This window comes from Pygoscelis adeliae, unplaced genomic scaffold, assembly GCF_000699105.1.
Source record: "Pygoscelis adeliae isolate BGI_AS28 unplaced genomic scaffold, ASM69910v1 Scaffold145, whole genome shotgun sequence".
NCBI classification, from domain to species: domain Eukaryota; kingdom Metazoa; phylum Chordata; class Aves; order Sphenisciformes; family Spheniscidae; genus Pygoscelis; species Pygoscelis adeliae.
Genome location: NW_008824866.1, coordinates 470,447 through 482,674, shown reverse-complemented (window position 1 = coordinate 482,674; position 12,228 = coordinate 470,447). Strand labels below are relative to the sequence as shown.

The 12,228-nt window shown below is 37.4% G+C and overlaps 1 protein-coding gene across 1 annotated transcript in view; it reads right to left on the bottom strand.

Annotated features, from left to right (window-relative positions):
* The window catches only part of STK3 (serine/threonine kinase 3), a 154,153-nt gene that overhangs the window by 69,790 nt on the left and 72,135 nt on the right, over positions 1–12,228 (bottom strand). The window contains exons 7-8 of the mRNA XM_009324437.1: positions 8,984–9,121; positions 6,373–6,498 (exon numbers count right to left, since the gene is read on the bottom strand). Coding sequence (XP_009322712.1) covers positions 6,373–6,498; positions 8,984–9,121 — 264 coding nt within the window. The remainder of the gene's footprint in view (positions 1–6,372; positions 6,499–8,983; positions 9,122–12,228) is intronic.

The following is a 12,228-nucleotide window of genomic DNA, read 5'->3' as shown; positions in this document are numbered from 1 at the left end:
GAGTGCCCATTACAATACATATATGGCTTTAAGAGGGAATTAAAGCTATAAAAACATGTTCAAATGTAACTTAGGGTTAAATCTGGTTTCCTAACAAAAAGGAACATCATAGAACATTTCACACCTTTCTTCTTGATGGGTCCCAAAACACATACCAGTGAGTAATGAGCACAACTACTCACACTTTACATAGGAAATTCTTGGGGGTTTAGATGAATAAATTCAAGTCCCCGACAGGTTAACCGAAACCATTCTTTTTCAATAGTATATGGACTCAATTCACTGCCCATGAGAGACCTTTAACATTGACAGACTCTACTTAACACCAACATCAATATTTGCTCTTGCTTTTAGGTGTTATTAAATATGCATTTCTCCAGGTTTGAGTGTGCCTTTGCACTTCTACAGTGAGGACTTCACGGTGATATCATTGGGAAAATCCTCTTCTAAAGTATTATTTTCCAAAATTTATGTGCTAGGTGGCTATTACTTTCCAAGTGAACAGTGACTCCAATTCCATATACAATCTGAAAATGTTTAGAGATATTAAAATATGAAGAAATAGACACATGACTTACTGTCAACTGCTACTACACAAGGTAACATAGGGACTGACATTATCTCTTTCTAGAACTGCTGCCATCATTGCATGTTCGCTTATCAAAACCTGTATTATCATTTAAACTGTATGTTCGTGTAGTCATGCAAACTACACACAAGCAGCCCTGTATTTCTTCAGGGTTCTGTGGAAACTGTTACATAAGAAGTAGGAATGTGCAATTGTTATTTATCTTCATACTCGAAGGCTGGACTGCTGACTTCATCCACTACTGTATACCAAACTGGCACTGATATTATCTGTTTTCCCCTTCCAGAAGGGAAAGAATAAACACTCAGTTAGAAGTGTAAAAAAGAACTGGTTTATTGTTTTTTTGGCCGTTCCCCAAACAAGTTCCAAATTAAATGAAAGACACAATCTTTGAGCTTATTTTGAAATTAAACATTATTTCAAATTGAAGTGGGGGCTTTTGGGGGGTTTGTTGTTTGAGATTTTTTTAAATGACAAACACAAATGTTCCAATGCTTTCATTTTATTCTTCTGGTTTCTATCTTGGTTTCCTTTAATAACTTGTTGGTCCATTGATCAATCTCTGCCTAGTATGCTTTCAAAACTAAAATCTGTGCTGTCCAGAATTTCACCTAATTCAGGCCTCAATCACACCTACATGTTGCTCAGGAGTCTTCTAGCATGCAGTACATGAATAACACGAATTCAGGAAACACGGTACAGAAAAATTCTCTGATTAAATAAAAAAATTGTAACAGTTTGTCCTGCTGTTTCCTAGTTTGGCTAGCTTTGTGCTTTTAACTGATCAGAATCTTTTGTGACTGCAAATGGACAAGATGCTGGTGTCATCTCTCAAATGAATCTGGATTTCTTACAACCATGTACTGCATTGAAATTCAGTTGCAAGACATGGAAAGTCTGTATTACAACCAAACAATTATTAAAACCAGTTCGGAATAAGATTAGTTCTGCATTGTGACAACATGAAAGCTATTCATAGGTCCCTACCAAACATGGAGTTTCAACAAACTGTGTTTGTCAACAAGGAGATCCCTCCTCACCTCACCGTCAGTATTCTTCATTTCACTCACTTGTACCCTCACTTTTTCTATTAAAGCTAAGTATTTCCAAACTTTTTTTAACCTCAAGGCTTACCAAGCAATACAAAATTATTAAAGGCATATATTTACTAATAGTAAAAGTCATACTTACTACCAAATATCACATTAACAGTTTCAACAGAAGTAAAAATTTAATCCTAATTACAAACCTTATCACAGATTAGTTTTTAGAATCATAAAACCATATGAAAGCTTAGGGAACTAAAACATCTCAACTGCATAAAAGATCACAAACAAAAATCTTTTTAAAAGTAGGAACAAAAATCCCTTTTTACTTAATCTTTTTATAATGGCAAGCTTTTTCAAAAGTTCAACTATTCAATATAAACCTTACAGCAAAAATACCTGAACATCCTCTTGTCTATTACAAGATATTTTTGCAGTAGTAAATACATGGTGGCTTATAGTCTTCCTTCAATAAAGCTGATGGAGCTAAAGGGAGAAAAGGCACAAGACCTCTCCAGAGTAATCTCCAGGAGTAATGAAATTTATCTATCCATGATCAGGATAAAAAAATACGAAATTATCACACTGACAAGTGCCACTTCGCACTTTGCCAGCAGCACCAGCTAGTACTTCCCTTTTGTTTGCTCCACTTACAAGTGGCATATCTTCTTAACCTTTGCATGTGGTCTTCTTCTACATTTGGAACTTCCCCCAAGCTCAAAGAGCATTCCTTCCCCCTGCTGAAGTTTACAAGAATGACACAAACTATTTTAAAAAAAAAAAAATCCATTTTCTCTGCTATGAGCAAAGCTGGCCTTTGCTGGAGAACTAGTTAAACTCTCAATCACCTTACCATGGTATTACAAACACATCCGCTGAATTACTGTCACTTCAAAGGCGCATATAGGTCTGTAGCAAATACAAGACAGCCTGACTTACCTTAGCCCACAATGAATTTGACTACAGACTATTTCTGTAGCCTAGTCTACTACTGGACCTCTCTCACAGCAAGCAAAACAGATTGTAAGGATTAACCTTTCTGTATTTTCCCCAAAGAAAACAGAATAACCTGTTAAGCAGACTTAGAACGTGTAGTTCAAGCAGTTACCACCCCTTAGCAATATGCAGTAACCACCTATTTCAACTCTTAAACTTGTCTTCTTATGCTCTAAAATATTAAGGGATAGTTTGCATTAATCTCTTTTGTGCTTTGTATTCAGCCTACCTTCAATGTCACTTTAAGTCCATCCTTCACAAAGTTTACTTTGCATTAAAATAGACCCATAGAGGCAGATAGCTTATCTTTCTGAGGAAGCAAACTACTTAGCTCAAAAATGCAACTGCAAGGCCTTATGTAATTATGTCCAAATGCAATATATTATGCACTCAATATCCAGGATCCACCTCTCTTAACATCTCCTGCAAACATCATTTGGTATTATCTATTAATTTTAGTTAATCAACTATAGCCTGTAAGTCAGCATCACCATAGAAAACTAAAAAGGAGTACAAGACATAGGATGATAAAACTATTTCTAAAAGAACTCAAATAATTAACTCAAAGGATACTATACAGCATAATGTGCATGTTCAATGTATTTTATTATTTTTTAAAAATAATTCTGAAGTCTTTTACAAGTACAGCAGTACAAAGGGCTTGCCCTAACAAACATACCCTCCTTTTCAAAATGTCCATATTGCTGAAGTTTTCATCCAGACTCTCTCATCCTTCTTGCCTATTTGTCATCTTAAAGTCTCATCTAGTGATCCCTCCACTCTAGGTAACAGAGCCACAAAGGTTCATTTTCCAACTTCTCCCCTTCTGTCTCTCATTATGCTGAAGTCATACTCTTCATTTTTCTACTACCTTTCTTTTCTGAGCTGACTAGTCTCATTCACAAGCCCCCTTTCTATCTATCATTTCATTCTGTACTCAGAAGTCAGCTTCACCTCAAACTGGCCTCTTCCAGTACTCACCTCTTAAGTTTTCAAACCCTTTTATTCCTTTCTTAGCAACCCAGCTACTGGCAGGGCTGCCTCTAGCCCTCCGCAAGACTATCATTATTGTCCTTTAAAACTCCTCTACATCATGATCCTGAAAAAAAAATTTAGCAATGTATGCTAATGCCAGAGCTTCCCATGCCGACTAATCTTTTATCTCCTCTGCCTGTGCCCCTCTGTTATCCACACTGACCTTCTGCCTTATATTTAAGAGCAATTTCTTTCAAGCGGAGGCTGACTTCTGGTTCTGGGTTTCTTGATGCTCATGCACTGGTATATGATTACAGCCTCTAAAATTCTGTTAGCATAAGTAAAAAATGACAGGCTTAGCATTTCCATAGACTACAACTACACTTATTTTTAAGAGTAATACAACCTTGTAGCAAAGGTGGCTAATGGTATCCTGGGCTGCATTAGACAAAGTGTTGCCAGCAGGTGCAGGGAGGTGATCCTTCCCCTCTGCTCAGCACTGGTGAGGCCACACCTGGAGTGCTGGGTCCACTTCTGGGCTCCCCAGTACAAGGGAGACATGGGCATACCGGAGAGAGTCCAACAAAGGGCCATAAAGATGATTAAGGGACTGGAGCATCTCTCCTATGAGGAGAGGCTGAGAGAGCTGGGGCTGTTCAGCCTGAAGAAGAGAAAGCTCAAGGGGGACCTCATCAATGTGTACAAATATCTGAAGGGAAGGTGCAGAGAGGATGGAGCCAGGCTCTTTTCAGTGGTGCCCAGTGACAGGACCAGAGGCAAGGGACACATACTGAAACACAGGAAGTTCCCTCTGAACATCAGGAAACACTTTTTTTACTGTGAGGATGATCAAGCATTGGCACAAGCTGCCCAGGGAGGTTGTGGAGTTTCCCTCCTTGGAGACATTCAAAAGCCACGTGGACATGGTCCTGAGCAACCATCTCTACGTGGCCCTGCTTGAGTAAGGGTGGTTGGACCAGATGACCTCCAGGGGTCCCTTCCAACCTCAACCATCCTGTGATTCTGTTCTCTCAGCCCTGCTAACCAAAGATACTTCTGTTATTTTCAGATTTGAGGCACCTATCTTTTACGCTTGGTGACAAGCAGACTCTCACTGTCTTTTTAACTCATAACCTGTTCCCTGACTGCACCACATAAGTACATGGCAAAATTCCCATCTACTGCAATGGTAACACAAACAACAGATTCCTGTTATTTGGGAGAGAAAAAAAAGTGCAGTGTTGCATTCTGACTTTTGTACCCATGCAAGAAGCATGAGGAGTTGCTAAATACTTCTTCAGTTGACGTGGACCAAACTTCTGTTGTACCCTTCCCACCCAGTAGTGGGAAAGGGAAGGTGTACACCACATACTGAGCTGGCATGGATTGTTTTGTCCCTGCCTGGCAATCTGATTCCCCATCCGAACCTCAGACTAAGTAATTAGATGTCATACCTAATTTTGGGTTAACGCAAAAGACATCAACAACACCCAGGTGTTTGAGGTCTATAGTTCAGAAGGCAGTAGTAGGGAGGAAAGCATGCTAGTAAAGACATTAGGTTTTTATGTCAGTAATAAATCAGTCTCTTCAGAGATCAACTATTCAATATATCAAGTCAAAAACACCAACTCTGCATGTCAAGTCACACACCTCCACATAGGCAACATTTCCTAATGTAAAAAAAGAAAAATAATAATCCCAACCTTCCTTGCCTGTTTTATTACTTACTAAGCAAATACAATCCATAGTAAACCATCTTTATAAACACAAGCTACCAATACTCTTAGAACAGGAAAATATCCAGCAAACAAAAGACCATACTGTCTGTTGGGATACAAAATACTCCACAGAATCTGCTTGAAAACTATTCCTATATATAGATCATCACCTAACACTCTGTTACACGTAACAAGGATTCTACAATTTGGGATAGGGCAGACTGCATTACTGCACTGCTCTTCTCTGTTTGCTCAAGGCTGTAAGATTTCTACTAACATTCCAGTCTCCATCTTCTCTGTGTGTTATTCCTGAATGACCTTGGCTCTCATTGTATGTGTGGCAATACACTTCTTTGAAGCACATACTGCTGTATTGCACAATACTGCCCTAAAATAAATCATGTAGGGAGAGTAATAATGCCAGGAACACTGACTTATTCCTAACATTGCCAAACAATTCTAAATGCAACCTATTTATCACATGACCTGCTTCTCTCCTTAAACATATGCTGACAACGTCATCTGAAGAATGAAACACTGTCATCATTTTCACTTTATAGGCGCAACTTGATTCAAACCATATTGTAATCACTACTTACTGTGCTTCATAACTAACTATTCTGTGTATTAGACTTAAAAAAAAAAAAGCGCTAAGTGCCCTGAACTGAAAATTAAACCACTTGTCTAGAAGCCCATACATGAAAGTGGAATCTTAACAGTTTTTGTTTGGGGGTTTTTTGTTGGTTGGTTTTTTTTTTTTTTTTTTTATGTTAGTCTGAACAACTGAAGTTGACATGTTTTTTTTTCCCACCACCTAGAAAAACTTTTTACTAGGACATCTCATGGAATAGGGCTGAAAGCTGACTCATACGGCATTACTCACAGCAGCATTATTCATAAATAAGAGTGGAATACTCAGCCCTCATAGGCTAAAAACCAGGTAGAAACCTGTTAAAGAAAAATATTTTAACACAAGTACAGGAAGTAGGGGAAAACCAGCAACTCGTCTATAAAGTACAGATAGTTATAGGAAAAAAGAGGTACACACCGAATTTTCTTCCTCCTCTTCTAGTTCTCTCTGCTGTTCCTCATGTCGCTTTGCCTTTATCTCCATAGCTTCAGTGATCAGGTCCCTTAAAATTGAAACCGGCTTGGCATTCTTAATAAATGTATGCTAGGAAAAAAAAAATCATTCAATTATATAACATCATTATAATAGTTATGCTTCAGATGTAATTACAAGTATTATTCAATACCACAGATTTCAGTGATAAATAGTATTTTACATTACACAATAACTGAAATCTACACTAACACAACATACAATAACTTTTAGCTGCTTCATAACTAGGATTTTACTTTAACTAGTTTAATAACAGCAAGCCTTGGGAAATGTAATCATAACGACTGTTTTACAGTTAAGGATATAATTGTCCAAAGGAAGTGTGCAGTAAGCAGTAAATAAATAGAGTGGTGATTGTCTGACATAGGAAAACAAACTTTTTCAGATATTCAGTTACGGCATTTAATTAATCTTAACAAACTGCCAGCATAAATTAGTGGCTGTAAGCGGAGCAACTATGGCTGCCTACTTCAACAAACCTGTACTTTATATGTCATAAAACATTTCTTGACCTATAATGGTGAAATGTGGAACAAGCAAAAAAAAACCATTACTTTTAGCAAGAAGATTAATTTTTAACTCAAGGCCATTTAAAACATCACTTCTTCCTTTAAGACAATGTGTGCACAATACCTTTTTACCTTCGTTTTGCTGTCTAGTAAACACCTGTTGTTAGAAAAATTCTGGTTTTTGCATCATTATACACAAATACAATTTAGGCAAAACGTAATTCTAAGCACCTCAGAAATGTATTATTAAATATTAAAAAATTGCTCCACAAAGAACAGACTTGATGAAGCCTAGTGTCCTACAACTATTATCTATCTTCTCCCTTGATGTTTTAATTCAATTACTCTCCTTTTTCCTCCATAATCTTTCCCCACAAGCAGTACTTTCATTCCCACTCACACACACACACAGCACCTCAGCTCCATCACACATGCTCCGAATTCCAACTGGGGGAAAAGGCAACATGTACTTGTGCTGGACCCAGTATTTGGTTTGCTGGCCAGTAAGCGCGTGGAAGGAGGAACACTGAAGCTCCCCGCCCCCTACTTGCACACATCAATGCAAGTCTCTTCTACCCAGCTGCCGGTATTCAGCTAACCATACGAACTTCAAATCTTTAAGGTCTCAAGTACTGATTCATACATCACACAAAAATCTAAAACTTTCAATTTTTACTCTCCTTGCAGTCTACATTTTGGTGTTGTCACAGTGTGGAAAATAAAATATTCATAACATGACTTATGAATTTGATGATTTATTACTGGAAACTACTTTGCAACATTTTTATGTTCTCCTTGTAGTGGAGTTCACCGGAATTTAAATTTTAAAAGAGGGTATTGCTAGCTAGAGACAGAATAAATCTAGCATGAGCGTCTTACAGAGGAAATTTCAGATCAGATTCTTATGTAGACTGATGAACAAAGAAAATTAAGAATAGCATTTACCAATAGCAGTGAAAAGCATAGAAGAACACTAAATTATCCAAAAGTTTAATGAATTAGGAATCAGAAAAGTAAAAAGGAGCAAAGGACCTAGCAAAATTTTTCACTTCTGTCTCATTATCAAAACAAGCTTATTTACAGGGAATTTTAGATTCCATTTCAATCATCATGGAACCTATTATAATTTTTCTAGAAATCCCCTCCCCCCCCACGACTTTCACTACCTTTGTTTTTTGTTTTTCATTAGTTACTTGTAGGCTTATTATGACAGCCCCAAAGGCAGTGGATAACACAAATACCGGGCCAAAAGAGAAAACTTTCTTTGCGTTTTCTTTCTCCCACACACATCAAAAATGTGTGGCCCCTGTAAAATTATGTCCATTTCACAAAGACTAAATCTTTCTTGATAGATCAGTCCCTCCTGTTTGATTTTTGTAGTTCTTTGAAATTTCTCTGCTTTATTTCTCTCTCAGTACCAAAAAGATGCAACTGTTAAATTTCTGCAGCTACTGGAAGCTCAGGCCAGCGAGCAGGCAAAAGCCTGACACACCCTGCCCTGGCTCCATAGGTCCACACCACCAACTGTGGCTCAAATTTAGAAGTGCCCACTTGGTATAACTCAGCCCAAGAACAAACTCATTACACTGTCCATCTGCATCAGACCCTTCTAAGACACAGAGCAATGTGTCTGCTTAATTTGACATGACCAGAAGGAAAGATTTAATATACTCCGTGGGTGGTCCACACTGAAGGGTAACCTGGGCTCAATTCCTCTACTTAACACTTGCCTAAATCCTGAGATCTATTGAGGGCCTCTAACCACGAAGCAAGGATCCTATTTTAACAGCAAGAACCAGCCCTAAACTGTGTAAAGACCAATTAATTTTTAGAAGCAGCAAAGGAGATATAAAGTGGGGGTAGAGATACAGGAGCTGACAGAGAAAAGACCACAAAATGCAAAAGAAATAAGGCATGATAATAGTTAAAATGAGATTTGCCCTTAGAAATGTTCACAACAGTTCTTGTTTGAGACTAGAGGAAAAAAGCCATAAAACATGTATTTCCTCAGTAACTTAAATACTGACCTGTAGCAGCTGTGTTGCTGTAGCTCTTTGTTCAGGATTTTTCACTAAGCATTTCTTCACAAAATCTGTGAATTCATCAGACCAGAGCTCTGGCTTCCGGAAGGTTGGAGGGGGATTTGTAGGAATCATAAAAATAGCCTAGATAAAAATCAAACAACAATAGCAAGTTTAAACAAAACACATCAGCACAGCACTGAAGCCAAGTAAATGAATTGCTTTATCCACCTTTCTTATCAGGCTGAGAATCTGAAAGACAAAGTTTAAGTTAGGATTTCCACTCAGATTGAGATTCAGGAAGCAAATCCATCTGCTACTAATGTAGCTACTTCCCATTAGATTTTCTCTATTTAAACTGTACCCCGTTAAGCACATCACTCATTATTTAATCTATTGCTGTTTATCAATCTCAAGAGGTGATTTTGTTTTTTCGGAAATTCTTAGTAGCAGAAATGACAGCACTGCTTGTTTAAACAGACACATATAAAGTTGCTGTGAAAAGCCAAGTTCACCTTCTCCTCTCTTAACTACATGTAGTTTTACAGAAGAATTGCTGACGAAATTTGGTAGGACTACCATTTCCTTTTGCATTCATAATTCTTCAGATGTGGTTTTAAAACTTGCTTTTCCTAATGAGATTCAGAAACATATGCTAAAAGACCTAAGACAACACTAAAAGATGACAAAAATAAAATAATCAAGTAACTTGCCTACTAGCAGTGAGAATTTACTTGCATTTGAAAAGGCGGCATTTTACCTATGTAACAGAAATTTCACACTGTCGAGAAACATATGCAGACAGATTTTTCAACTAGGAGAATAGATTCATGGTATATAAAAAAATGTTTGTCCTACTTAAGATTATACATACTGTGCCATTTTCTTTATGATTTTTTCCAGGTTCTCCTCTAATTATAGATTTACACTTGTAGGGGAAAAAAAAGCAGTACAATTCTGAGAGACTACCGTAAAATAATTGGAAATTTTGAACTTCTGTATGTAATATCTCAAAGGCTTTCAGTATCATAGCTTAAGATTTACACATGACAAGCAACACACTATTCAGAGCTAGGACTATTGACAGAAGTAATAAGATATTATTTTCTTGTAAAACCAGGTTCAATTCAACTACATTTTCCAAAGTGAAAGGGAGTAAGAGTTCTACATTTGTTTTTCTACAAGCATAGGCAGAATTATGTACTCAGAAAAGGGGAAAAAATTGAAATGAGAGATTATGCACACCGTTAACATAGTATGGGCACCAGAAGCTTCAGGCTATGCTTGAAACATAGGGAGAAGGGAGAGGAAGCTTCCTGAGATTTTATCCATAACTTTTCTTAAGATGTCTGACTGGCCTTGAAAGTTGGGTTAACTTGTTCAAACCCTCATTCTAAAATTCTTCTCATACGCTGAAGAAAAGCAGAACCCATGCAAAATGATGCAAAAACTGTTTACTATAATTTTAATGAAAAATCATTTCAGTACTGAATAGTTTGCTTTAATTCAAATACTTAAAACATTTACAAAACTCATTTCATTATCTGCCTAATACAAGAATTACAGGAAGAGACCCGGGCATTTTGTTTAATAAAGATGTATGCTGCAACAGCTTTACATTTTCAGTGGGCAGCCATGCCAAACGAGTGTATGAACTCAGATAGGAAACATGGCACTCTATTACCTTGTAATTGGCCTTACCTACTTCACTCTACTTCACTTACAATACAAGATTAATTGTCAGTACAAGTGAAGTGCTTCTGGTATAAAGCAGTGGCTAACAAATTTGCTGTTTCTGTCCTTGAAGGTAATGATCTCTTCTGAACTTTGAACTGATGACTTTTAATCTTATCTTTAGCTACTCTTCAATAGCTACTGCAGAGCTAGCTGTTAAAGCACACAGCTGTAACAGAAGACTAGTAACTTCTGTTTATGTGGTGTCAAAATGTATACCTCCTGTTTGATAATAAACATTGACCTGTCTCTCAGCAGGTAAGCAAAGCTTAGTTTCAGAGTCCTACTCAGCTCCAATGTTCTGGGCAAAATATTTGCCTTTGCCAATTATTTTCATCAACTACACAGCAATTAAGAACCACGGCAAAGAAGTGACTTCTTTATAATTCACAAAGGACAATGAGAAGAAAGAGGGAATTCATGAATCATTCTTTTATGGCGGGTAATAAAAGTCACAAAAGGAGATATTCAAGAGCTAGAGTTCAGGTCCTAAATCCACATTTATGCTTTGTATCTCTGTTGAAAATACCTACTTCAGAAACACGTACATTTATTTAATGCTTAAACTGTAGGCTTTTTTAAATCTAGGTATGTGACATGAGCTGTGTTAGCTGGAAAAAAAGTTTAGATGTGTTTTTGTAATACAAGAAAACATATAGAAACTATTTATTCCAAATGTTTAGTCCAATTTGTTAATTATGCCATACACTTGCTAGCATGTACACCTCCTCCCCAGCTCTCAGCACTCCCTTTCATTAACTAGCCTGAAATGCTGGTTTTCAATTCCATCTTCCTCCTCTACTTCCTCATTTTGGCTTGCATATCTCTGCATAAAAGTTAAGCTCCCTCTCTTTCAAAACACTCTATGATTTAGCTTCCAACTACTTCTCTTTCCTTCCAAGAAGCTTGCAAAGCAATCACTGGAGAATTATAAAGCTAGTCCCAAATCTCCAGGAATAAAAACAAAACACTTATCTGACAGGAACTTATTCCTCATTTTTGCTTCCATTTCTTGTCAGATACATCTTTTCTATCTTAGAAGAACTCTGTCCTATTTTAAAACAAAACTAGGCTGTTTCAGTCACTCTGTTCCATGGGTGCCGAGGGAAGCAGGAAACCTAAGAGACTCGTTTTTTTCATGCTTCTTTCATCTTACCCTGTATTTCTCCACTCCCCGTGTTCTCCCAGACTATTACCTGTAGTAATTTTTTGCTTCCACTCCACTTACAATTTTCTCGAAAAGTTTCCCACAGATATTGATATTAGTTCAGCTCTCACAGTAGGGCTGATGGCAATGCTCATACAGCCAGCGTTAAGCAATTGTTGCTTAAAAGAAAAAACAAACCAAAACAACAGCAGCAGCTAGCACTGAATGTAAGCTACCATCCACCCAATTACGTGGGCTAAACTGGCAGTAACAACTGCAGGAAACGTTAGGAGGAAATTGTTCAACAGATTGGGCAGGCTCTGACATACTACAAAAGAGCTGGGGCTAATTCTTCTCTCCCACCTTCAAC